Below are 26,910 nucleotides of genomic sequence, written 5' to 3'. Positions count from 1 at the left end.
CATGCTTTGAGGGGAGGGCAGTGTATAAACCACTGCTCTGAACTGCAGCTGAGTGAACAGCACAGGTGTCTCCCCAAACACCAAAATCAGCACATTCAGAGGCTGAGTTGGCCAGAGTCTGCCCAGCAGTGCAGCAGCTCCTCAGGGGGACTCTGTTTACCATCAGAACACTGTATTTATGTAACTTTGCTCATTATCTGTGGGCTAGGTCTAATAACACATTATCACTGCCTTGTAAACCAGGAGCAAGTTGCAGAGCAAGTTCAAGTAACCTGCTCATTTTCAGACAGAAATTACTATCAGCCAGTATCTCTTGTGCTGGGCCAGGTCTTTACCCCTTCCAGCAGAGATCCAACAAAGTAAGGCTGATGTTGGTTAGCTTGGACTCTGAAAAGGCAATGGGTACTTAAGAAACAACTTCCAGTTACTTAAGTCTCAATTTTATTTGCATACAGTAACTCAGAAACTGCTTTTTTGAAAATAAATGGATGCTATCTTTAAAATGCATTATTGTACCAGTTACTTGTTTTGGTTAAAACAGATTCTGGATGACATACAGATCTTCACTGTATATTAAAAATTGAAAACTTTTCATTCTTTCATCTCTCTAATGCATTTTATTCAGCAGAACATGTGGAGCCCACACAAATGAAGTACCTCTGCATACAGATAGCAGCAAGCTTTATAATTCCAGTATGCTTCAGGAAATAAAAGGTAACATCAAAACAAATCTTTGAATCCAGGCTAGGGGGGAAAAAAACCCAACAACTTCTTACCTCAGTTGTCTTTAGTCCATTGTCCTTCTGAAAGCTGAAGTGATGATGGCAGTTCTCCACCCATTGCTTTATTCTGGTCACATTCTTTAGAAGACAAGGAATATCCCCCTGGCAACTGACAGCTCCATAAAAATGTGGGTTCTCCCCAAATTTGAAAGCCTAAATTTGCACAGATGCTGAGCACATTCCCTCTATAACACAAGTATAACCTTGTAGCCTTGGTAATTCCCTTGCATCTCTCTGTGACCACTGTGCTGCTTTAAACACAGAGAGGTTCTGTCAGCAATCACCCATTCTGGATTAAACTGGAACAGCCCAGTTTGATTTGTTTCCCTTCACTGTGAGGGTCTGCCAATACAACACAGCTGTAGGGGAAAAATTAAAAAAAAAAAAATCCACCTCAAGTTCTATTTTCAGCTGTTTTCAGGATGCTATCCAGACCACAAATTTCCAAAAAAAAGAGAGTAAAGCAACTCACATTTCACCACAAAATTTACAAAATGCCCAGACTTCTTCAAGGTTGTGTTTTGGATAGAAGTAAGTGGTTCTAATAGTCCTGCAGCAAACTGCACAGATTCACACTAAAGTACTTCCAATGCTACCTACATTTATGTTTCAGGGAATACACAAATAGAGAAAAAACTTGGAAGCAATAAGCACTTACTTCTCAGTGAGCATTTGCTTTTATTTGGAATTTATGCTACAAAAATTGCAAAAGCAGCTGAGAACTTCTTATCCCTTACAGAGTTAACATAAGGTGTGTTTAAAATGCAGTTATTTCACAAAAACTTAGCTTATCTGGTATGAACATGAACTAAGTTTTCAACTTTTGTACCAGCTATAAGTTCAGAGAACTATACCCGTTAAAGTGCAGAGTTTACATTCAGCATTAAAATAGATAAGGCACTTACTAAAAGATAAAACAGTTATTAACAAGATGAAACAACTTAATTAAAATAAATGGGTAACTATTGCTCATCTGCATTGTAGATGATTAATTTTTCCTTCACCAGAATAATCTCTGCAGGGCAGGAACATTGAAAGAAACAATTGATCCCCCTCCAGTATTTACTGAGTAAATAAAAGCAACAACAACAACATAGGAACAAGCAGGTTTTTTTCCTGTTCTGTTAATTATGGATGACAGCACTTAGTGTCCCAGCTTAGGTTCTTCCCAAGATAAAAATCTAACTACATTGTGGGGTTTTAGGAAGAAAATTAAAAAGGAAAATCTCTATTAAGGATGTAGGAAAGTAACACTGCACATCTTCAGACATCTATCAAGAGGGTAATTTTAGAAAAAAAAATTGTATCTCAAAACCCCCTTGTAGATTTCTAGGGAGATGAACATAGCAGTGAGGGCAAAAGAGAAATTGGTTTCTGCAGTTTCTCTGAATATAATGTCTTCTTTGTTTACTTGTGCCAGATGTCAGGTGTTACTTCATACACAGGTGAATTTGGAAGTCACATTTTACAGGCCCCCAAAATTAAAATAACCATGCAAGTGACCTTGAAGAACACACAGCTGAACATTTAGGACAAATTGCCAAGGTGTGGAGCCAAGTAACTCTTCAACTTGCACACAGCTTAGTACTCCAACACTAATTACTGTGCCAAAATGCAAAACCTCTTCAGTTATTCACTTGTAGTTACAGGAAGCACTGCACAGGACCAGCACCAGAGAGTGTTTAAGAAAGGATTCCACCCCCACCTTCAGTCTGTGTTCTTTTTAACTTCTGTCTTCAGCACAGCATCAATTTCTTCATAAATAGCTCTGAAAGAGAAGGAGCAGGGTGACTCCTACATCACACTTCATTTTGACACAAGGCACCAGGGAAATCCTGCCCCAAGTTTACAGTGTAGCTTCCCTTGCAGGATGCCCAGGTTCCCATGGAAACAAAGAGCCTGTTCTGATTGCCTGATTGTACATTTAATGAGGAACCTCTGGACACTGTCACTTTGGATAAACAAGTTTGGGAACAGGACTGCAAAACAAATGGCAAGTGCACCACTGTGCAATTACTGCACTAATTAAAAAAAAAAAAATGGAAGCTTTTTTGAGACTTCCCTACCTCAACATACAGTGGCTTAGAAATAAGTTTTGTATAGATGGCTCAATTTCTTTTGGCAATTTACTGTTAGAAAGGGGAGTTCTGCCTGTTAGGTTTTGTATTAGTTTGCTGTCTCACTATTTTGGCCTTCTGGAAAAACACAGCATCCATTCCCTTTTGTAGTTTATATTTAAATTAAATGATTTTCCATATGCAGTAGAAAAACATTCTTTAAAAAACACATTTCCTACGAACATGAATTTCTTTGGTTACCTTTTCCCAGAACTACCTATGTTGGTTCAATCAACTTTCTCCAGCAGGACCCTGATAATATTTCCTTCACCTTTATCTTATCACCTGGATAAGATTTTAGGAATTTTGATACAGCATTACTCCTCCATTTTTACAGGTGCCAGTTAATGAGCACACTACAGTTTATTCCTTAATTGGTTATGCCAGAAATATTGGAAGAAAATATACAAAATGCAGCCACTCTCATTTACATCAATGATGCAGTTGGTCAGTTAAATCAGCCTAAAGTAGAGTGGTCTGTTTTTCCCTCACAGAACAAAAAGCCATTTTGCCTTTGGTACCTCAGAATTGTAAAATTTCATTTTAAGAGTTACTTACTCAGTGGGAGCCAAGGGATCAAATTCCATTATGTCATAGTAATGAGGTGACTGTGACTTGTTCTTTGATGTAGCTGAAGAATAAAGACAGGCAGAGACATCCAGATTTAACAGAGACTGAAAAGCATGATTACTACATGATTTTTGTGTCTTCCTGAAAGCAGCACATTATCTGCTATGGATTCAGCTGCTTCACATGCTAAAATGGACAGACAGAATCCATGAGCAATATGACTTTGTCAATGTTTTCTGCTGTTCCTAATCACTGTCAGCCATTATGTAAGGGCCTTAAGTTCTAACAAGAAAATGAAACATGGAAGAGGTGATTTGCAGTGTTTGTTACCTGCTGGTGATGGTCCATTTGAAGGCACAGTCTGTCCAGCCTGCAGATTTATTGGGTTCAGAGGCACTGGGCTTAAAAGAGTCGCCAGCTGAGGACATCAAGCAAAGCAATGCATAAACAGATAGTTCTGTGAGAACTGGTTTGACCTAACTTACATAACTGCTGACTTATCTTTAAACTCTCTGACTACTGCAGGTAAAGTTCCAAGGCCAACAGTTAGCAACCCAATTAATCTTCATTCTCCACATGACCTTCAAAGCACCATTTAATGCTCTATAGCACATGTGTATAATTTACTTCTGTGTGACTTGTTCTACCACACAGATTGAAACATCTGCTTTTATTTGCAGTTTAAAATAAGAACTGTGCATGTTGGTTTGGGAGCTGCTTCTCATATTTTCTATTTCAGACTGCCTTCATAACATTACCTCAAAATCCCTTCAGATTCTTTCCATTCCTTCTGTAATGGGTGTTTCTCTGCAGCATGACACTTGTCCTGCACTGTACATGGAGTTTAAGACATTTTTTGGTGGGCTGTGTTTCTGTGGGGGCTTTGAGGTTTTTTGGGGTTTTCTTGGTATGTTTGTTTTTAATATCTTATTTGAGATAGAATGTATACCAGAGCAACATCACAACAACAGGAGGAGATCTCAGTTTGCTTTGCACAGCAACAAATTAAACACAAATAATAGAGCAAATGCTTTCTGCAAATTTCCCTGGGATTGTGCTGGACCCAAGGAAACAGGTTTCCTTCTGTGGCAGCAGAAGAGGAAAGTTGACCTGGTTACCAAGTTGAATGTTCCCTGAGGTATGGAGCAAGGACCCAGAAGAGATCTTTGCATCACACTGGGACAGCAGCTGGGGGAAATCCAAAAGTTCCCATCTGACAGCTGCCAGACAAGAATGATCACCCTGAACAGGAGTATTACTCACATTGCTGTACATGTTCACATTGCTGTATGTGTGTCCAGCTGGGCTGCTTAAACTATTGTTTTGTGCTTCAGCTGCAAATCTAGGAGAGAGCAATACATGGAATGTAAAGAAACGATCAAAATTGTTCATTCTGACTGTTCCATTATTGTTTTGGCTGTCTTTCCTGTGTGTCACTACTGACAGCAGCATGGGCAGATGGACCAGTGTCCCATGCACAGGAATTACAAGGACACCTCTCCTGTCTTGGAACTCTTTTACTGACTTGTTTCATGTTTCACCCTTTCCCTGCTGAAAGTCAGGTACATTTATGACAAAACAGTGATGCAGGCATAAGTGCATTTTGAACCCTCTCAAACAATGTCTAGCACAGACAGAATTTTCACTTGTTTTACTGGACTAATGTGTAAAAGCTGTAAATCTGTGTCTTCAGAACTTCCTATGTTCATTAGATGAGTTACAGAGCACTGAGGATCTGTTATCCATTCCTTTATAAGAAACTACTCACGGGGGTTGATGAGCTTTTGGAGGAGCTGCTGAATCCAGCTGTGGGTAAATTGATGGATGAGGCCTTGTTTTATCTTCAGGGTGTGCAGATAGGCCATCTGAAATTCAAAGAGATAATTAATGGCAATTTAAACATTATTATGCAAAAGTAGCTACTTGTACTTTGAACACTGAAAGAATAAAGTTTTTGTTTGGAAGGCCTATAAAGAATCTGAAATGAATTGCTGTTTATCACATGAAAGGCAAAGTTTTAATGACTCTGAAGTCTTAGATCCAAAAAATTTATACTTAGAGGATCAGCAGAGCTCTACATGATAAGATACCACTTAAAACTCTTGTCACTCTTTGTAAAGGATTAAAATGAAATTCTAGGGATTTACTTCCAGGGGGACATTTACACCTTTAGCTTTAGTATATGGATGTCCCTAAAGCAGGTAAAGGAGGGGCTTCTGCAAACAGTAATTCAGGGTACCTGAAGCCAAATCTTTCTAACACTCCTGAAAAAACTCCTGCTTCTTCCTGCCAAGTCTACAGAACAAGCAGATACCAGAATGTTTTACAGGCCTCACTTCAGTAGAAAACAGAGCAAGTTCTACTGCTCAAATCTATGTAAAAGGGGAAAAAAGATTATTGAGAAAAAGATAATTGCAAAAAAATACAGGCAACTTTATAATACCTTACAGTTTTGTTCCTATGAACAAATTTCAATTCTCCTTTTAAGAAAATTTAAGAAACATCCTTAAGGAGTAACTTAGTTTTCTCTATTACAAGGAACTGCTTGATTCCTCCACTAAGCTCTTGTGGGTTTGTTTTAGGGGATCAGAGGGGAAGGGACATTCAGCACTTACTTCCTGAAGGAGACACTGCAGGGGGACTTTGCACCACTGCAGACACAGAAGATGGAGAATCTATGGAGAGGCCAAGGAGATCACTTGAGGGAGCAGATGGCTGTTTCCTGTACAGCTTAACATTTGAAAAAGAGTAAGTTACTTGGGGTTTTTACTAGTGTTTTGTTTTTTTTTTTTTTTAAGGAACTTAGCTTTAAACAAGTTTTCACAAAATATAAACTATAAAAATCTTAGTATTAAAAACTGGTAAGTATAAGAGAAGATCAGGGCTCTGTGTGCATGAAACGTAGCCAATGAAACAAAATATGCGTTTCAGAAAAGATCAATTTCAAAAAATAAAGAAAACTAATTCTGAAGTAGAAAACAGGAGTTGATTCTATAAAGCCATTCTGAACTTGTTTAGAGAGAGGTTTGATATTTATCTTCTGATTGATCCTGTGCAATTCTTTCCATGCTACTTACTTGTGTTAATGAGATTTGATATGTACTTAGATTGATTTTTTCCAGTCCCATTTTGGGTAGAAAAAAAAAAATCAAAACCACAATAATGTTTCCTAGGATATAGAAAAGAATTCCCTTCCTTTCTCCTGTGCATGTGCTGGAATTAAAAACATATCCAGCCAAAGGTTTAATAAAACCCATGCTTGAATCATACAGATTTGGTAACACCAGATGAAAATATAAAAGAAGATGCATTTAAAACTCAAAGTCTCCTTAATAATATAAAAATGCACAGACTGCACCATATGGGTTATTAACTAACCCAACAGTGCATCCATCCAGTAAACCATCTACCTACATAACCAGAATGTTGTAATAGTGGCTTTTCAAGGAAAACAAAACCATCCTCCACCTTTTTTTTTAATAGTTGTCAGCAATATTTCAGCATTCACAATGCATTTTCATGATGACTGCACAATTATGTGCTTAGAAGAAGGTGAAAAATGTGCAAAACTACTTTGGGTAATATAATTAACAACCACAATTATCAATCAATAAAGCCCAGTCATTAAAGATATGCTATAAGCCATTATTCACAATTCAGTGAAAGCTTTGACTCAGGAAAAAAAAAATCAATGGAAGTGAAATCTCGAAGTGCAGCAATATTTCAGTCTCTAGATCATTAACAAGAAACAAATGAAAAGAACCCATGGTTTCTCATTTTTTGCATGGCAGATAATTGTGCTTAGCTGGAAAGGCAATAAACCAGTATTTGAATAGATCTCTCCCTCATTTTTCATGCCCTCTTACATTTGACATTATTTGTTACTTTAGTTACACAAATTTGCATTAAATTCTGCAAGTAAGACTTTAGAAAAATCAGTAAGAGCAGTGTCTGTTGTCTCCTGAACCTCTCAACTAGAGAATAAAATTCTGCAAGGCTCAGAAGTGTATTTGTCACAAGGAAGAGCCAAAGGAATGTGTGCAGCCCTGCACTCAGGAGCTCATCCCTAATTACCTCCTCCTGCTCACGCTGTATCCTCTGGTTCTCCAGGAAACGAACTCTGTTCCGTGAGAACCTGTTGGAGGTGAAGTTAAATGTCAATTCTTACATTCCTGTCATGTGCTGCAGGGTATGACACCAGTTATAATCAACTTTTGGTTCTCCAAAGACTCCAGAAGCACCAACAAGCACTCAGGTGCTGCCTCTGGGGCACTGACTCCCATTCCAGGGCTCTGCTCCTGGCACCTCCTGCAACACCAGGTTTGTTCCTGGCCAGCATCTGCTTGTTCCTAAACAAACCCAAGGCTGCCCTGACAGTGGTTTGTCACCAGGCAGGTAACTGTGAACATCCACTGTGCCAAACCCAGCTCCTTCTGATCAGAACCTGCTGTCCTCAGAGCTCTGGGCATTCCCTTGTGCCCTCCAAGACAAAGCACACACCTATTCTGGCACACAGCCTTCTCATTGCTGCAGGCCTTGGCAATAATTTTTTTTTAATGGAAAAAACAACAAAAAAAATCTACCTGCATAAATATGTGTGTTCTAGGAGTGATAACAGTGCTACTGTGGGTCCAGAGCAGACCCACACAGGTGACATTGAGCATGCAGAAGGTCACTGTGTTTTAGCACCAGGAGTTGTATGAACAAATGTATAGACAATTTATCCAACTGCATTTGCTTTTCAGGGTCACTGTACTAGGCAGACCCAGAAAAAGAGCCCAGATGCATGAAGAAACAGCAGGAAAAAACCTTTCCAACTGTACAGCAAAAAGTATTTATGTGAAATTCAGGGAGAACCAAGCAGCTGCAGAAACACTAGAGGGAGGCACTGTTACACACCAGCTGTGGCTGCACAGTGGAGATTGCTCTGGATTTAATTTGGATTCTGCATTAATAACCAGAAATAGAAAATGCAGCACAACTCATCCTCCAGCAGCACACACAGTATGAAACAGATGCAGCTCATCAAAATCAGTTGGCCCTTTACACCTCATTGTTCAGAGGGAGACTCAAAGTACATAAAATTAACCAGATACATTTTTATACTTATCCACTCTGTGCACTGGATCTGCACTCAGGAAGATCTGTACCACACAAACCATAGCATTACATTACTACAATACAGTAGTTCCCTGTCCAAATTAATCACTTTTTCCATCACCACACCTTTAGTGAGGAATCTGTTGAATTATATCCACAAGCTCCTGTTCACAGACTGGGGTTCCCAGCCTCACCAGTATTCATCACATGTAAAAAAATGTAAGCCTGCATCTGACTTCAGTGGATTTACACAAAAGCTGAATAAAATTCTTTTTTTGCTTATTAAAAGGAAAAACCTCCTTAAGGAAGAAGTGAGCACACAGTTCTTTCAAGACAGCTGTTGTAAAATCCACCAACACTACAGTAGACAAGAGTTAAAGAGTAAATGAAAATGTTGTCATGCTTAGGCCCAAAGTTTATGCCTGACACTTAGAAGAATTAGTGATAATGTCATTGCAGCACTCAGAAGAGGATTAAAAAGAAAAGATGACTAAATTATATAAATTTGCCAAATTTAATAAAGAACAACTGTACTTGATGTATAATAATTCCTAGAACACTTTTTAGCCATGGAAGAGGCCAACTTCTTAAGAGGGAAGGGTATCTCCTATTAAACCAGAACACTCTTTATGAATATTCTCCAGTGATATTCTGGGGAACAACACTGGAATTTTAAGTTGAAAACTAATTTCAGTTTTGCCAGCACCCAGTCATGCTACCAGTGCCATAACAGACAAATACCCAGGATATCAACAGCAGTACTGCTGTGCTTTCATGTGTGAAAGAAAGAAACATTTTCTGCTGTAAGACAAGCAGAACAGTATGTTTCAATCCAGCTGAGAACAGCAAGCAACTCTCCTAAGTGTGCAATGAGGCAGAAGGCTGCTCCATGGCCAATTCCTTCAGTAAAGCTGTCAAAATTGTTTAGAAAGGAGGACAAGTATCCTTTCCTGAAAGCACAGACACTTAACAGATATAAGCACCAGCACCAAAGGATTTGTAGCAGCTGTTAACAAATTCACTGGACTCTGGCAAAAAGGGATGTTAAATTCCAAATTATTTTTGTGTGCCTCCATCTGATTTCCTGCCCATGCTGTTAACTTGCTTTACACCACTCTAATGTTTCCTAATTACTTTCCTGAACCATTTCTGAAGTGTTTAGGAGGCAAAAAATACATAATTTTCTCTTTTTGCATTCATATTTATATTCTGGATTTAAGGATAAAATCTGATAAAAACTGTGAGGAGGATCAACACTAGGCACAGGGACTATCTCTCCATTAAATGCATTTATTCAGGCAGGATTCCAAATGTGAGGAGAGAGGCCCTGCACTTACCTTTCATGTCCCAGGAGGACATTATTCAGATCTTCATTCACTTGTATTAGCTCAACAATCACATCTTCATTCTCCACTGTCACCAACAACTCCATGATCCTCTCCTGCATCATCCGACAGGTCTTGTACAATTTCTGCCCAAGAAAAGGGAAGGAAAAAAATTTAAAATCCTAACTGTGGTTTTTCAGTGTGTCAGTTCTGGGGAAGAATGGCAAGATCACAGGTAAGATTCCTTCATTTACACAACCCACACCACTGCAAATTGAACAATGCCCATGTCTCTGATCTCTGCAATGCAGGGTCACAATTCCCACCTCACTCCTACACAACCCCTACCTCTCACCACACCTTCATTTCCAAAGATATACGTGTCTCTAAAGCCTCAATTACAAACTGCAAAATAACAAAGACCCCTCTGGGTGAAGGAGAGCCAATGTGATTTGATCCTGCTTGAAGCTGATTAAACTCAGCAGGACACTTGGCTGTAATCCTGCCCAATGTCTGCTTGAAGAAAAGACAATATTAGTCTAAAGGTCAGAAATGCTCTGTGACAAGTCTCAAACTCCAACTATTCATTTAAGGGGAAGTCTGGATAAACTTAATCTATGGATTTTTGAGAAAGTAACACAAACCTTAGAGAATAAGCATATAGGAGAATTATGAGAGTTTATTATGCAGAATTTTGCAATATTGCCTGGTGAAGTGGAAGACAGACTGTTTATATTATTCCCCTCTGCAGATTTTGCATGTTCAAAGATACAAATTCTTTAACAACAGGAACTTAAACTCAGCTAACATTTTTTCTGCTTCACACTGCATTTGCAAATGAAGGCTGGGTCTGCTTAAAGAAACAAAAAAAAAGAGGAGGGAAATGACTCTGCTTGCACACTACTATTCATAAATTGCTTTAATATTCATTGATGTGGACCCAAATTCCTGCACATCCATCCACTATCTGTTCAATGTCTATTCACCATCCAGTACAAAAGTTTGTTACTCTTCTTTGCTGATCCTGAACTATTCTTTAACTGCACTTTTTGGCCAGCACATTATTTCCAGTGAAATATGGTATTTTAAGCCTTGTCCAAAACAGGGTGGGGAAGGAGAGGAGCCTGGCCACTTTAATGAAGATAAAGAACTGTAAACATTGATCAAGTTTACCTTGTTACAGTTTTTATTGAGGAACTCCAGATAATCTCATGGACTAAAATCAATATCTCCAACTCACAGTCTAAACAAGAAGCTCTTTTAATAAAGTATTTTGTTCTGTGACAACAAATGTCCAAACCAAGTAATCCAGGTAGTGCCAGAAACAAAAAGAGAATATTGAGTATTGTTCAAGGAACAGGCTGGCCTGACCTGATGTTTTACACCACTCTGTGCACAGGGGAAAAAGAACAGAAAGAACAACAGTGAAAGGAATGAATTTTCATTCACTCTCCCACATATGATAACTCCACACCCTGTCCTCAACCTTTTGCCAACAATATTATTACTGGGAGTGTCAATAGGAATCCACTGGGTTACTGTGGGCAGCTGAATCTGGGCACCCACATACAAAAGAACCACAGCAGGAGACAGGAAATAAAAGACAAACTTTTTCTGTTTTCCAACTGTGTCACGGACTGGACAAGAATAATTAATCAGTGTATTCTCAACAGCACCCAGTAAGGGTTTGCTGCACAGGAAAATTTCTACACTGGGCAGGAGAAGTGCACCAAGGCTTGCAAAAATTAGATAATCACTTAATGCTGCAAAACTGCCAAAAGTGCTTCCTCATTGTAGCAGTTTGGAGGTAAGGCTAGAAGCAGAAGGATGTGGTAAAAAGCTTTTTAAGTTCTCACAGACAACATGAAACTGGAAAGCTTCCATTAACATAGGTCACTACTGCAGTGCTAAAGTAACACTGTACTTTTAATTTCTAAACTGGAAAATACAGCATAAGCACATAATGTCACAGAAGGAGCATGTACAGGTTCACTGTGGCATCACTGGACTATTGCAATTCACTTCCTTCAGGCTACACTTTATGAGCACATGAATTCCTCTGCAGCACAGCAAGCTCCCAACCTTTGAGGTCACACACACAAAGCCAACAGTTGATATTGTTCACTGGCCCTCAGCCTGCCTCTGAGGGATGGTGGCAATAAAGAGAGCTCTGCAGACTCCAGGAGGGTGTGAGGGACACTGTGTCATCACCCACCCTCCAGCTGGAATGTTCTCGGGGCTGTTTGACAGAACATGCCCAACAGAGAACGCTCCATTATGAAATTCCTTTGCCACTGGAATTCCCTAGAGCTTAAATTTGCATTGCAAGCTGTATTGTCCTTTCCTGTCTATGGAGATGTCAAGGGAAGGTGAAGGAGATGAAAGAAAGCTGAGCAACATGAGAGACAGAACCTGTTGTTGGGTTCCATCTGTCAATCTGAATCCAGATGTTAAAAGACAAGATATAACACTTCAAAAAGCAACTATAACCAAAGCAATAACCCCATCAATGAATTATCATGTACCTGTAAAAGATTCATGTCATCTGGATTTTCAGAGCCAGGAACATTATCTTTCAATATTGATGACATGACTCTCACATTCATTTTTGCCATATCCAGCTCACTGTACAGCTTCCCAATCTGTTGGAATTCAACAGGAGAATATTGTGTAGGTGAACAGAGCAAGCAGAATAATTCTTACCTCTAATACACACTTTCTTTTCCATTAGGTATAATATAAACTTAATAAGAATTATTTTACTCTGGTAACACACCATGGAAATGAATGGAATTAGCTCAGCTTTTAAATGTGCACTCAAATTAAGATCCAAGCCTGATAGCACTACTTGTTTTCCTTACAGTGAATCCCTCTCACTGATGTTAGTGCTCCTCCTTTTAGCTACAGACAGAGCAGGCAGGAATGGAAGAGAACTGTCCTTTCCTTCCTGATTTTTACAACAACCTCTTCACACAAGCCTTATGTGCAAATAAATTTGGCTTTCTCACTTATCTCTGAACAAGCTCTTCTCAATCTACATAACAGCACTGAAAGATGTGATTAGATATCCACACACTCAAGCAGTAACTCCACAAACTGAAGAGCAGGAGCCCAGAGCTATACCCTGGGAACTGAGGGTCCCTGCAGTGGCACCCAGGCTGCTCAAGTGACACATCCACAGCAGATTTTGGGGCACCCACCCTCCCCAAAACCTGCAGGGCTGCACCTGCTCCGGGGTCAGCAGCAACGTTGGGCCCGTGGGAAGAGGCAGGAAGGAACGTTTGGCAGGACTGGCAGAGGATGGGGATGACTTTGCAGAGAGTGAAATCTGTGAAAACACAAAAAAAACACAGCTTGGGTTGAACAAAACTGCAGCAGGAATCTGCTGAGAGAGGAACATCTCCCAGGCTACACAACTGGGCAGGAGCTTCCTCACAATCAGTGCTCCCAGGAATTTGTTGAGCAAATCCTATTTACAAAAACAAATCTAATGGCTATTTTGTAATGAGATAAAGCTTGGAAATCAAGTGTCTTTAAAAGGGTTTGCAAGTAAGTTCCATCACAGGATAAAGTGGGAATGGCTCAAGAACAGGCTAGCAAGGAATAATTAAAATCTAAGAGCAGAGTCCTTCCCAGAGTGCCAGTGCAAGTTTGCAATAAAGGAAAGCTTGGAATGTGATCACATTTGGAAGCAGTAGAAGGGCTGAGTCTGGGTGTCTGCAGAAGATAAAATACAAAAATGTCCTAGAATGGAAAAGAGGAACAGTCTAAGAAAGCTTCACTTGCATTGCATCTGAACTGACTGCTAAAAAATTCAAATATAAACCTCAGCCTGCACTACACACTACCAACCCTCCACTTTCTGGAGACTGAGGTAAAAATTGTGTTCAGGTCTGCTGAGACAAACACAAGGTTTGCCACTGATTCTATCTGGCATGAGACAGACAAAATAATCTCTAATGTATTAGGTAAAGGAAAAAATGAGTATCTATTGAGAGCATTCTTCACACAGCTTGTTCAAACAACTTTAAATACATAAGCTTCTGTGCACTCCACTATTCAACCAACAGATCAAACTCAGGATAAATCTGAATTATTCCTGCCTGCACTGATTATAGACATCTAATTCTGTAACTGCAAGATGCCATGCAGTGCTGGATGGCTTTCACACTGCCCAAAGCTCTTGTGAAAATTCTTCTTTATCTAAAAAAAAAAAAAGAAATCTAGAAAGAATGGCATTAAATAATGTACTATATTTTCAGCTGCTGCTCAAATCATACTTATATTTAACATCCTAAATGCCACACAATACTGCCTATGACATAGACTTATAACATTTACTGTGCAAAGCTGGAGAGACATGCAGACAATATTATTTTCTTATAGATTTCTACATCTCTCCATTCAATCTTAGAGATATATGATGCTCATACTCTTAACAGTACGTGTTTTTGTGAACATCTTACTCATTTTTGTTGAGGCTTTCAGAAGCTGACAAGTTTGGAGCACTAAGCATTCATTTATTTTGAAGTAAATAGCATGTGCAGATCTTGAAAGTCTCAAAACAGAGATGCTTCATTTCTGAGAACATATCCATGAATCTGTACTTGGAAATTAAATAAACTAATATATAGGTCAGGTCTCTTTGTTGTTACCTTAGCTGCTATAACTGAAACTGATTGCTGCTCACGTGCTTAAGTAGTTTGGTCATATTCTGCCCTGGAGCATTTAAATTAAAAAAAAAAACAGATCAATCACGCCTTCTGTGTCCCATAAAATGAACACACCTAATTCTGAAGTGTCCTTGTGTATCCTCACCTTAGATCCACCACTGCTGGTGTCAGAGGATGGAAACTCCACTCCTTTCTTCAGCAATTCTAGGTAAACTTCTTTTACTTCACTCACATCCACCATCCCTTGAAAACCTCGTGCCCAAACCTGGTTTTGAAATATCAGGGACAGTAACAGCCACAGAAATGGTCAGTCAGAGGGTCAGAAAAATGCTTTTAAAATGTGTGGTCCTAAAGACAGGCTCATTCCCTTCTCCCACTCTGGATAATTCCATTTAGTGCAACAGGAACCACAACAGCTCCAAAGTTCAGGTCTGTTTTCAGAAGAGGTTCCCAGGATTTAAACAGCTCACACAGTTAAACATTTACCACATGGCAGAGACACTGTGGACACTCACAGCTTACTCCAGACTCACCATGATAAAGGTCAGGATTTTCTCCTGCATGTCAATGGGAAGGTTGAATCTTGGGTTCAGCAGTTTCACCAGCTTGTCTTTGCAGAAATCCTTCTTCACAACTAAAGACTGGAATCTTGGGCCACAGTTCTCCATGCACATCTCAAGAAGCTGCACACACAAAAATCTTCTGTTACACAAAGAACAGGAGAGAAGAAACTCCCACAACCTGATGGCTTTTGCTTCTTTTTGTTTAATTTGTTTCAAGGAGTTAGAGGGAAGAGTAGGAATTGCTAGAATGCCTGATGAGCTCAGCTCAAGGAACAGCAGCTCCCTGTGTGCTCTGTTATTCCTGTGCCAGCCAGAGTGACACTGTTTTTAAGAGAGAAGCATGGCCACACTTCTTTCTATGCCACAGAACTTACTGAACACATGGTACCCATATCTTAAAAAAATCACTTGTACAGGTTCAGCAGCAGAATTAATTTACTGCCTAGCACGTAAGTCTGACAGACTCTGAAGAAGTCTGCAAGAGAAGAAAATCAGATTACTGAATGCCTGTCCTCTAGTCTGCCCTGTAAGTGAGAGAGTAATGATAAAATAGGAAAGAACAAATTCACCAACTTGGAGCACCATTTCTCCATGTGTTTCAAAGGTCACACTGATTTGAAACAGATGAGCTGAAATGTTCCAGCTGTCAGATTCAAATTCATGAAGGCACTTCCAAAGCCCTGCTTCAAATGCTTAGAGCAGAATCCCTGCAAGCACCATGCCTGCCCTGCCAAACACAGCAGGCTGAGAAGGACATAACACCTCTCCCCTGTGCATCTGGAGGTGGCTGATCCCAATTGCCATTTTGAAGAGATGTTAAAAACTGCCATTCCATCCCAGTCACCTGGGATTGGTGGGATCTGGGGTCAATCAGATCAGGTGAGGAATCAGGAACAGAACTCATCTTGCCTGGCCCAAATCTGAAGGTGGATGATGACCCACATAAGAAAAATGGTTATTCTTGTGCTTCTTTCTCTTCAATTGTAGTTTCACTTTGTCTCCCAACATAAGAGGGAAGATAGAAAGTTGAAAGCAAAGGGCTGACATTAACAAAAGCAAAATTTCATGTGTTTTGAGACAAAACTTTCCCTGAATCATGTAACAGACAGGACATATTCTCAAAAGAATACATGTATTGAAAGGGATGATATAGTGATCTTGATAAAAGTAGGTTAAGCACACTTTCTTATTCAGAGAAGACTACATTTGACTAAGTGATATAATTTTAGTAACTCATTTTCTAGCCCCAAAACTCAGGGATTTTTCTCTCAGTGTGATCAGGAACTTACAGGAGAACATGTTGAAGACCAGAAGAAAATACATTGCCAAAATGAAAACAGGGTAGAACAAAGAGACACTGACAGACTGCTGTGCAAAAAGCTAACTGGAAGATAATTATAAAAAACATCTTGGCTCAAAACACTGCTTTTCATAGAGAGTACATGAAATACATGCTAATAAGCCAAATCATTTGCCTGTGCAGTACTTCAAAGATGCTTTGTGTAAAATACTTTCAACCCAGTGCATGGGAAACTTGTTATACTACTCTCTATTATTAATTCCCTACTTAAGGGACTGAGTATTTACCCACTGAATGAAAGTACAGAACCAAGGGTCTGGATCCTCCACTCAATTATGCCAGCCCAGCCCACTCACTCAGGGTAAAACTAAGCTGGTATAAGAAGAATTTGACTCAATTATTTTGAACTGGACTATTCATGAACAAGCCACTTTCATGCTAATAACACCTTTCATTAGAATTTAAATATGGGTGTTTATAGTGCAAATAGGATTTCATAGTCCCAAGCACTTCCACTGGAAGGGACAGATCCAAGCTGGCCAAGCCAACCACTGCCCCATACAGCACAATGGAAACTCAACAGAAACATGCTTTAATAAAAAAACTGGCAAATTAACTTCAATCAAACCATTAAACTTCCTGTCAATGGCAAACAGGATGTGAGAAGTGTTGGGACTGACAGAGCTGCTGTGTTCCAGGATAGCTGATCCCAGAAACCTGCACTGAGCAAGAAAGGCAAACTGTGTAATCCAAGGGCTCTGCTTTACAGGACTGAATCCCAGAACTAAAATGATAAAAGGCATCTAGAGAGAGGTGAAGCCAAACTGTGAAGAAGAAACAAAAACTGGGAGAAGCTGGTGAGAACAGCAGAAAGTCAGCTATGTTCCTTATCAACAGAAACCTCACTCAGACCTCAGGACTCTGAAACACCTAAAACATCTCTGAAACATTCAAGATTTCACTCCACATCTACAGCAGCCTTGTATGGCCCATCAAGCTCCAATAAAGTAGGATAAAATAGACTAGAACTCTTAATTGAGGAGCTGGATGACTCTCCCATGCTTTTGTGTTTTACAGCCTCTGCTTTGTGAAAGGTTAATTTAACAAATTAAAATCTAAAGGCCACATGTGCCATGCTGAATTTTTTCTGCATCAGAAAAATTACATACAATTAAAAGGAAAAGTGGGAATATTCTTAGGAAAAAATACCCATCAAAAGTTAATTCTAGGCAGTTACTGAATGGCATATGTTGGAAGGAACCTTCAAGATCAACTAGTTCCAATTCCCCTGCCATTCACCAGATAAGGTTGCTAAGAGCCAAATCCAACCTGGACTTGAACATTTCCAGGGATGGGGTGTGCACAATTTCTCTAGGAAAATGACTTCCTTTAAAATATTTTCCAACAATGCAACACAGAGGTGAAACAGTAATTTAATCTTAAACTTCTGTCCACTGCTTTGAATGCAGGAGTGAGAGGGAAACATTCAATAAACAATTTCCCCATGTACTGTTCAGCTCCTAAGACCTTACAGGTATCAGCACTGCTTTACAAAACCAAGGGAGATCCATGCAGGAAGCAGAACAGCTCAGGGGTCATTACATAATCAGAATTTATGTATCTAAAGTATACCAGCAGTAAAAATTCAAGTAACACACACAGAATCTGTTTGATTCCTGCCTGAAGCTCTAATGCTCTTCACTCTGATTACACAACCTCCAGTGCCAGCCCTGATTTCTCAGAGTTATCAAAGGCTGGGCATGAGGCAACTCCACAGCCTGACACAAACACCTCCATCCCCGTGACTGCAGCAGCTCAGAGCACCTGGAGCCAAGGCACAGGCAGCACATCTCCCAGCTGGCACTCAGCCTTCCTCCTCCAAGCAAATAAAACATCACCCAAGAGCAAGGAGGAGGAACACAGTGCTGAGAGTCAACCCATCTCAGTCACAGAATCAGGGCTAACATGTGCAGTCCAGCTGCTTCCATTAGGATTTTCACACTCCACTCTGTGTGTATCCAGGATGGGCTCCTTAAGTAGCTTCATTAGAAATATTAAATTCAAGGATGTCAAGGCTGAATAGACAGAAGTGGATCACAGTGCACTTCTGAAGAAATTGGATTTGTAGATCCTTCTTAGTTTCATCTAATGTAGGTAGGAGAGACAATCTGATGTAGAGTCTCAAAAGCTAGAGGACCACATTTGCTGGAAGAAATACAGGCACTAACAGTTCATCCAAAAAGAACCCTTATTTTTGCAAAACTCTGGGAGGAAAACAATTTTAAAGAGATGAGAGTTGCATGGGAGGGAGGGGCTGTGTTTCAGGAAAATTATTTCTTTTTTTCCATTTGCAATCAATTGTTGTTGTCATCTAAGCATTTCAAAATGGAAAACAGGAACAATTTCATCAAGGCAATTAAGAGGATAAAAACAGAAGATGCAGCACATAGGAAGAGGGATGTGGGAAAGGTAAAAGCCACACATGGCAATGAGGTCATCAAAGGAAAGATTTTACACATGCTAAAATTATGGCAGTACTGGTAAAATAAAAAGAAAAAGGAAAAAAGCCAGAGGCAGTGGGAGAGGCAAAGCATAAAAGATCTTGTGTAAGAACTAAAACTAGAAAAAGAGATGGGGGGGGGGGGGGAGAGAGAGAGAGTGTGAGAGAAGAGTAAATAAAAAAAGAGGAAACAAGATTAAGGAATACAGGGAGAAGAAATATGCAAACAAAACCCAGCAGCTGTGCCAAGAGGATGTGGCTGCCTGGCAGGCAAGTTACAGGTGTGCATGGGAGTGGGGGAGGACAGAGAAAAGGCTGGAACAGGACAGGAACTGCTCTCCCAGCTGAACCTGCTGCATGCTCCACCTGCAGTACAATGAGCTCCAGGTCAGTGTGATAAAGCTCTTCCTTGGACAGACCTGGAACAAGATCCTTCTCCCACTTTTACATACTCAAGAGCTAAGCTAGAATGTCACCTTGTGCATATCTGCACTGTAAATACCCAAAGAACAGCTCCCAAACCTAACCCTGGCTTATCAGCAGAGACTGTGGCAGATAACCAGAACACAAGTGCTGCAGGAGACAGCCCTGCTGCAGGGATTGCAGGTACACTGGAAACCCAGTGCTTCCATTATGCAAACACACACAACACACTAAACTGTGACTCATCAGACAGTGGAGGAGGAAGCAGGGAAGAAGTTCGGAAACAGAGTGAGCTGAAGGTCTATATTGAGATGTTTAACAATTATCTGCATCTCTAACTTGTCAGGAGACACTTGGGCAATTGCTTAGTGACCTACAATTTGGCACTATCCATCACCCATCTTCTTTAATCACTCCTCAGCACCTCTTGATATGGATAATGATTTTGCACAACAAATACCAAACCCATGAGTAACAGCACTCAAAGTGATGCAGACAGGTCTCTAAAACCTCAAAATAGGAAATGGTGAAGAAAATACTTTAAGCCAATTGAGGAAAGAGTAAAATCTTCAAGAACTTAAAATACAAAAGATATGACTCTTGCCACAGTTGCACTATTGGTAGTCAAGAGCAACTCAAGCCAGAAACTCAGGACTTAGGAGAGTATTAGAACTTCCCACAGTGAATACTTCAGTAAATCTTAATTTGACTGAAATCACAACAGCTCCCCAAAGCCTGGGGCAGTCAGGAACACTGGCAGATTCTACAGGCCAGTAGAATTATGTCAGGTGAAGATATTCCCAGACAGTCCAACCTTTAACCATAACATCTGAATTTAACACAGCTCACCCTGCCTCTCACTCCCTAAGTCACAAGGGTTACCTTTTCCTTCAGGTTTATCATTTCTATGTGATAACACTTCCTTTTACCAAGCACATACCACACATTCCACCATGCTGCACACTGTGCTTAGTTTGACTAAGATCAGCACCACAAGGTGAGTAATAGAAGGGTCAAATGTAGCTTGTATGTCACATCCTAACCTCCAGGTCTCCACAAACAGGTGGGGCTCTCACAGAGGGACAGCCTCTGGAGCAAAGAACTATCTTACTTTTACACAGAACCAGCTCCCCCACCAGAATTTGCATCATCCAGGAGTCCATGGAATGCCAGCAAACCATCTGATCTGCACTGTGGCAGTGCTGCACACACAAACAACAAAGACTGAAAACATCCTGGAGAGTTGTGTCAGGGGTAATTTGCATGCCACCTTATCGTTCAGACTGTTTGCCTTCCTTGTGTCTAATTAATATAAACATAGCTGTACTCACAGACAGTGTAAGTCTGATCTCCTTGTGGTTACAGTTTTTTGAAAGCTTCTTCTTCAGTGCTTTAACTGCATCTTTAGGCCTGTGACAAGAAATGAAGGTGAAAAGTTACCAGTGAAGTTTTCTAGTTCATAACTTCAGCCAAGAACCAAAAATACCAGCCTGAGATACAGGACCAAATCCACCCCTGTGTTTACACCCACATAAAACCAGAGCAATTGCCTCATTGATTTCAGCAAAATCTCTTCAGCACTGAAGTAGAGCAACAAAGCAGTGAATCAGGTTTGTTACTGCAGACTGTGAATTACTCCAGAGACTCGTGCAGAGTCTGCTCCAAAATTATATTTTTTCACAGTTGTACAATAGAGTTATTTATCTAGCTTTTATTGCTGTGAAAGAAAATATCAATTGCCAGATGTATCAAGAGTTGACTGGTGGTTTTCATGTATGATGCAATTAGAAAATATTCTCCTGGGAGTGCTGTCAGGATTAGGGGTGTCATGGATAACTTCCACTCTTATAATTGCAGGATGCACTTAACTCCTCTGAGTAATTACCAGGATGGATGGACAGCCCACTCCAGCCCAGAGATTGGGGCATTTCTAACCCAGCCATTTTCATTTCTATATATACACCCCATATCTTTTATCTGTGTAGGAGGAGGGTGGAAGATGGTATCGAGGTTATCACATGTGGGAAGCAGTTTTGCCTCATTAATATTACACTACCTGTAGTGTACAATTATTAGGGCCAGCCCAACACTCATGATCAACATAAACAAGATGTCCTAACATCTCTTCAGGATCTCTCTAGAATCTAAGATGGGGCAATAGGCCCAAAAGCAATGTTTCACTTAAAAAAACCCCAAGAAATCTTTGCTGAAAACATTTAAAAGTCAATGAAATTAAGTGGGTGTTTCCATAACTGCACTTCTTAGTTTGAAGTGCTGTATTTCATGATTAAAAAAAAAGACATTTCTCTATTTTTCTTATCCATGTGTCATACCCAGACACATCAGTAGAGCATCAAGTGATGGATAGGAGCACAAGAGTGGAGAAGTAGCTTCCCCTGCAGAGAGCTGTACTACAATTCCACTCCTGCTTGCTTCCCTCGCTGAAGCATCTGGAAATGCTCTGGTCAGCAGCTGGATATTGCATTAAAATAACCATTTTCCTAATGAGATGCAGAAGTTCTGCTGCTCCTACTATCCTGTTTCAGACTGTAGTAGCTGCCTAGGAGGAAGTTATAAGGAATTCCTCTGCAAGCCCAAGCTGTGCACAAGAGGAAAGAGTTTATTAAGAAAAGGCTGTGTTGCATGGAAACTTTACATAGAAACTAACACTGAGGGTCAAAGCGTGCTGTTGCTTATGGCAATAAACAGAAGGAAGTCATTATTACTGACATTCCAAGCACTAAGAGCCATGGGTGAGAGCGTGGAATCCAAAACAACGAGAGGAAAGAAAAGTTGATAGAGAAAATAAAACCACCTGTGCAGAAAGTAAGCCATACCTCATTGTTCTGGAGAAAACTCTTCAGCTAGTGTTAAAACGTGCCACTGCTAGAATGAGTCCTTGCAATGCAATGCTGAAGCTGATCTTACATGAGAACAAATTTTCTTTTTTCCCCTTTTACAGGTGGAAACAAGGAAGCTCAGAGCAGCAAGTGGCTGAGCAGATCTGGATGTGGCTGTTCAGTGCCAGAGCCCAGCTCAACCCTGGGAGCACACCTGGATGGGATGGATCCCATGGCACAGGATCCCACACCTGGATGTGATGGATCCCATGGCACAGGATCCCACACCTGGATGGGATGGATCCCATGGCACAGGATCCCACACCTGGATGGGATGAATCCCCCTGCACAGGATCCCACACCTGGATGGGATGGATCCCATGGCACAGGATCCCACACCTGGATGGGATGAATCCCCCTGCACAGGATCCCACACCTGGATGTGATGGATCCCATGGCACAGGATCCCACACCTGGATGGGATGGATCCCCCTGCACAGGATCCCACACCTGGATGGGATGGATCCCATGGCACAGGATCCCACACCTGGATGGGATGGATCCCCCTGCACAGGATCCCACACCTGGATGGGATGGATCCCCCTGCACAGGATCCCAGCCTGTGCTTCACCCCAACCTGGCAGAGACACGGCACAGAACTCGAGGGCAAAAGCCAATTGTTTTAACCAGTGCTGTAAAGTCTTTTTCCAGGTGGGTTTGCAGAGCACAGGGGCACCTGTTCAGCCTAACGAGCAGCGCAGGTTGTACAAACCACGTCATACTCAGATGAGAAACCTTTGTCACCCGTCTCCCTAGCGAGTGTCTGCGGGGCAGAACCTCCTTAGAAGGCTCCGCTTTTCCTTGGACACCGAACCAAAGCTCGCCGCGCTGACTCCCACCCGCTGCCGCCCGTGCCCGCGGTCTCACCCCTCCTCCGTGGCGTTGATCACATCGCAGATGTGCAGGAACTGTCCCCACTCCTCCGTCTGCAGCGACCCGAGCGTGGCCCGCTCTGAAAGGCCAAGGGACCGGGGTCAGCGCCCGTGGGGAGCGGAGCGGAGCGGGCGGGCCCCGCTCCGGTACTCACCGACCAGGCTGCCCACGGCCGTGCCGAACGGGTCCCGCGGAGCCCTCGCGAAAGCCATGGCCGGGCGGGCAGCGCTCTGCGGGCTCCAGCCCCGGCTCCAGCCCCGGCTCCAGCCCCGGCCCCGGCCCCGGCCCCGCCGGATCCGGCCGCTCCCTCCGCCCCACCGGGCGCTCCCTTCCTGCGCTCGGGCGGGGCCGCCTCCAGGTTCTGATCCCGGCACCTCCGACCTGAGCCCGGCACCGGCACCGGCACCGCCCCCGCGGGGCTGGGTCCCACCCGGGCATCCCCCGGGGCAGGGCTCTCCGGGACACCCACTGGGGCTGGGCTCCCGCTGGACCACGGGGCAGGGCTCTGCTGGACACCCTCTGCAGGATGGGGCAGGGCTCTGCTGGACACCCACTGCAGGATGGGGTACTGTTCTCCTGGATACCCACTGCAGGATGGGGTAGGGTTTTCCTGGGCTCCCGCTGGAGCACGGGGCAGGGGTCTCCTCGATACCCACTGCAGGATGGGGTAGGGTTCTCCTGGACACCCACTGGAAGATGGGGTATGGCTCTCCTGGATACCCACTGCAGATGGGGCAGGGCTCTGCTGGACGCTCACTGCAGCACGGAGCAGGGCTCTGCTGGATACCCTGGGGCAGGGCTCTCCGGGACACGGCAGGGGTGTCCCGGGCCGGGCTCAGCCGTGCCTCGGGGCTGTCCCGTCCGGGGGCTCCAGCCCAGCCCAGCCCAGCCCTGCCCGGCAGAGCCGCACGGATCAACCCAGAACACCCCCGATTTCCCCGGCTCACACAGCCACGGGCTCATTTTGCTGCCCCACGGCCAGTGTTTAACCTGCGAGCCCCCCGCCCGAGGGCAGCAGTGGCTCAGCCGGATCCTGGATGGGATTCCAGAGCTGAACCCAGGGATCCAGCGAGGAGAATCTCAGAAACACCCCCAGAGCCCCTTGTGCTCTCTGGGATGGGATTCCAGAGCTGAACCCAGGGATCCAGCGAGGCGAAGCTCTGAAACACCCCCAGAGCCCCTTGTGCTGCTCCGGGATGGGATTTCACACCTGAACCCAGGGATCCAGCGAGGCGAAGCTCCCAAACACCCCCAGAGCCCCTTGTGCTGCTGTGCAGACCCAGTTCCAGCCTCTGCACCACCACTGCACAGCCCCTGCTCCCACAGCCTCCCGCTGATCCACACAATAAAAAGAATACACGCAAAGATCTCAAAGAAACGGGGAAAAAAATTCCCAACGCTGCATCCAAGTTACATTCATAGTCATGCCTTTTATTCTGGAGGCAGCACTGACACCTTCCTCCTGCCACACTCACCTTTCCACATGTGAGATTTGCCTTCTACAATTACTGTCAATGATTTCCATTGTGTCCCTTCATCTCCAGCCTATCTCACACCTGCACAATACCTGGGAATGAACAGAGGATGAATGAAAATTAAGATCTCAGCTGTAATTTCTGTTGTCTGAGGGTTGTAATTATTTCAGTATCACACACGGATTCATATTAACAAGCCTTTGAGTGGAGCTTAATGAGTCATACAGTCAAGACACAATATAAGCAAATAAATTATTTGCCTGACATTAGAATTTAATAGATTAACAAAGCTCTATTTGCACTAGGAGAGCTTTTCTTTGGAGAATCTAATCTTTCTTTTGGGTTTTGTACAACTCTGTGGCCCCATCTACTGGATGGTTTTAATGTGAATGCAGGAGAAAAACACATTTTTTGGTGTACCTGCAAGTATTTATATGAAAAACAAGTTATCAAAGATCTCCTAAGCAAACTGCTCATGTACCATGAATGGAGGAGTTATTTTCTTACTCAGTCTGTAGTGAATGGGTGGAATCCATCATCAGCCCAGTGAGGCTCTATTTGAGACTGTTCTAATGAACACATCCCAATTTTCCACATTTCTGTTATCCTGATATTTGGCTAAAATCAGACACCAGTTGTCAAAACAGGGAGTCTGTTTATTTATTCTTGTTCACAGAATTTTGAAAGAGATCCTCTAAACTTAGGTGTTTAATTCCTTTGCTGTTTAACACTGGAACTGTAATGTGGGCCTATTTAAATGATCCCTTGTTAAACCTGCAATGTGAGTCAGATCTTGTTTCAAAGAGCATATTTTATTGAGCTAATCAGGGAAAAAAATTCCAGTGAAGCATTTTTTAAAATTGGAATTTACTGATTAAAGTTACTCATTGAAATCAACTTTTGGTATAGATCTGTGAACCCCTGGTGGGTTTCAGGTTCTGCTTAAAACAAAACATCTCTGGTTCTTCAGCCTTGTCAGGGCTGGAATCCTCAGAATTCATGGGCTGGTGGTCAGAGTCCCAGGAGAGCCCTTGTGCACTTCTTGCAATTTTACTATTATTGAAGAGATACTATTATATTTAATTGTTACTATGAATGGACATTTTCTGCCTCTTGCAAGCACATAGAGTGTGTTATAAAAAGAAAGAAGGAAGAGGTTAATTAAGTTCTCTTTGCAAAATGTTTTGAAACAAAAGTGTTGAGTGGCATAGCTTCTGTCTGTGTCAGCTCAGCTATCATGTATTATACCAACATAAGCAGTATTGTCAATGTGATTTCATTTGTACCAGAGATTTTGATGATGTTATGTCAATTACAAACAAAAAAATGCCAAATTGCTATAGCTGTGCAGAGATTCTTTTTTAAATTTAGATTTGCTGGCTTTACATTTCAGAGTTATATCTCATTTATTATCTTTAAAAATCACATTTTTACCTCATTTAGGTTTCAGTCCTATTTTCAAAGAATCCCATACACACACAGAGGACATTGAGTGAAATACTTAAATAGCTGTCATTCATAAACTGATTTATGCTGTTGACATATACCTGCTTTTATTTGTTATATAAAAATTAAAAACTTTTGGGATGGACTTTTGGTTTAGTTTAAAAATGAGAGATTCTTAAAAGGTCCTTATTCATCAGACATAAAGTGAGGAGCTGCAAAGTATTCTCCTCCACCTCCCAAGGGCTGGATTTGCCTTCACCCATTTCAGTGTGACTCTCCTTGTTATCCAGTGCACGAGATGCAGTTGGTGGGATTCTCTCTGTGGCTCATTAGAGCAGATGCTGGTTGCAGCCTGTGCTGGGAGCTTCCCTTGAACAAACAGCTCCAGGGTTAAACCAAATCCCTTCTGCATCATCTCCATTAGCTCACTGCCTTCAGATAACAGCAAACCTCATCAGGAGCTATCTGGGCTAATTAAATAATGTTTGAGATCCAGTCATACTGAGAATACAGAGCTGAACCCAAATATCTATGTAAGTAATTACTATTTCATTAAAAAGAAAAAAAAAAAAAAAAAAAAAAAAAAGGCATGTCCAATTGCTGTTATGTCAGCAGCACACTTAATTTGCCTGTGTAGAAAAGGAACAAACCTGGCAGTGCCAGAGGGAGGTAGAGCCTGCAGAGGGCAAACTTGGTCAAGGAATCTCCTCATTTTTCATGCAGCAGCTGCTGGAAGTGAAGGGTGGCTTAGGAAAATCCCCTCTCAGCCATGTTGGTTTTTCTCTTTCACACTGAGCTTCAGATACAGCTCGTTAGCATTGCAATGCTCTCCTGCAATTTGAAATAATTAAAAAATGAATCTC

At 41.9% G+C, this 26,910-nt stretch overlaps 1 protein-coding gene across 4 annotated transcripts; it reads right to left on the bottom strand.

Annotated features, from left to right (window-relative positions):
- Positions 1-1,436: 1,436 nt before the first annotated feature.
- On the bottom strand, positions 1,437-23,506 carry TOM1L1 (target of myb1 like 1 membrane trafficking protein). Of its 4 annotated transcripts, none has more exons than XM_079323830.1 (15): positions 23,281-23,506; positions 23,121-23,205; positions 20,685-20,763; positions 15,101-15,250; positions 14,713-14,832; positions 13,121-13,222; positions 12,420-12,536; positions 9,907-10,040; positions 7,544-7,604; positions 6,085-6,199; positions 5,238-5,334; positions 4,751-4,811; positions 3,800-3,887; positions 3,458-3,530; positions 1,437-2,550 (listed from the first exon to the last, which is right to left on the bottom strand). In XM_079323830.1, the coding sequence occupies exons 1-15, from the start codon at positions 23,336-23,338 to the stop codon at positions 2,490-2,492; spliced, it is 1,401 nt and encodes a 466-aa protein (XP_079179956.1). In that variant the 5' UTR covers positions 23,339-23,506; the 3' UTR covers positions 1,437-2,489. The 4 variants fall into 4 exon arrangements, with proteins under 4 accessions (XP_079179956.1, XP_079179954.1, XP_079179955.1 ...); XM_079323828.1 differs by having other exon boundaries at positions 4,733-4,811; positions 12,420-12,545; positions 23,281-23,505; XM_079323829.1 differs by having other exon boundaries at positions 4,733-4,811; positions 23,281-23,503.
- Positions 23,507-26,910: the final 3,404 nt, after the last annotated feature.

The sequence above is a fragment of the Erithacus rubecula genome (assembly GCF_903797595.1).
Source record: "Erithacus rubecula genome assembly, chromosome: 20".
NCBI classification, from domain to species: Eukaryota; Metazoa; Chordata; class Aves; order Passeriformes; family Muscicapidae; genus Erithacus; species Erithacus rubecula.
This window is presented reverse-complemented; position numbering and strand designations above follow the sequence as displayed.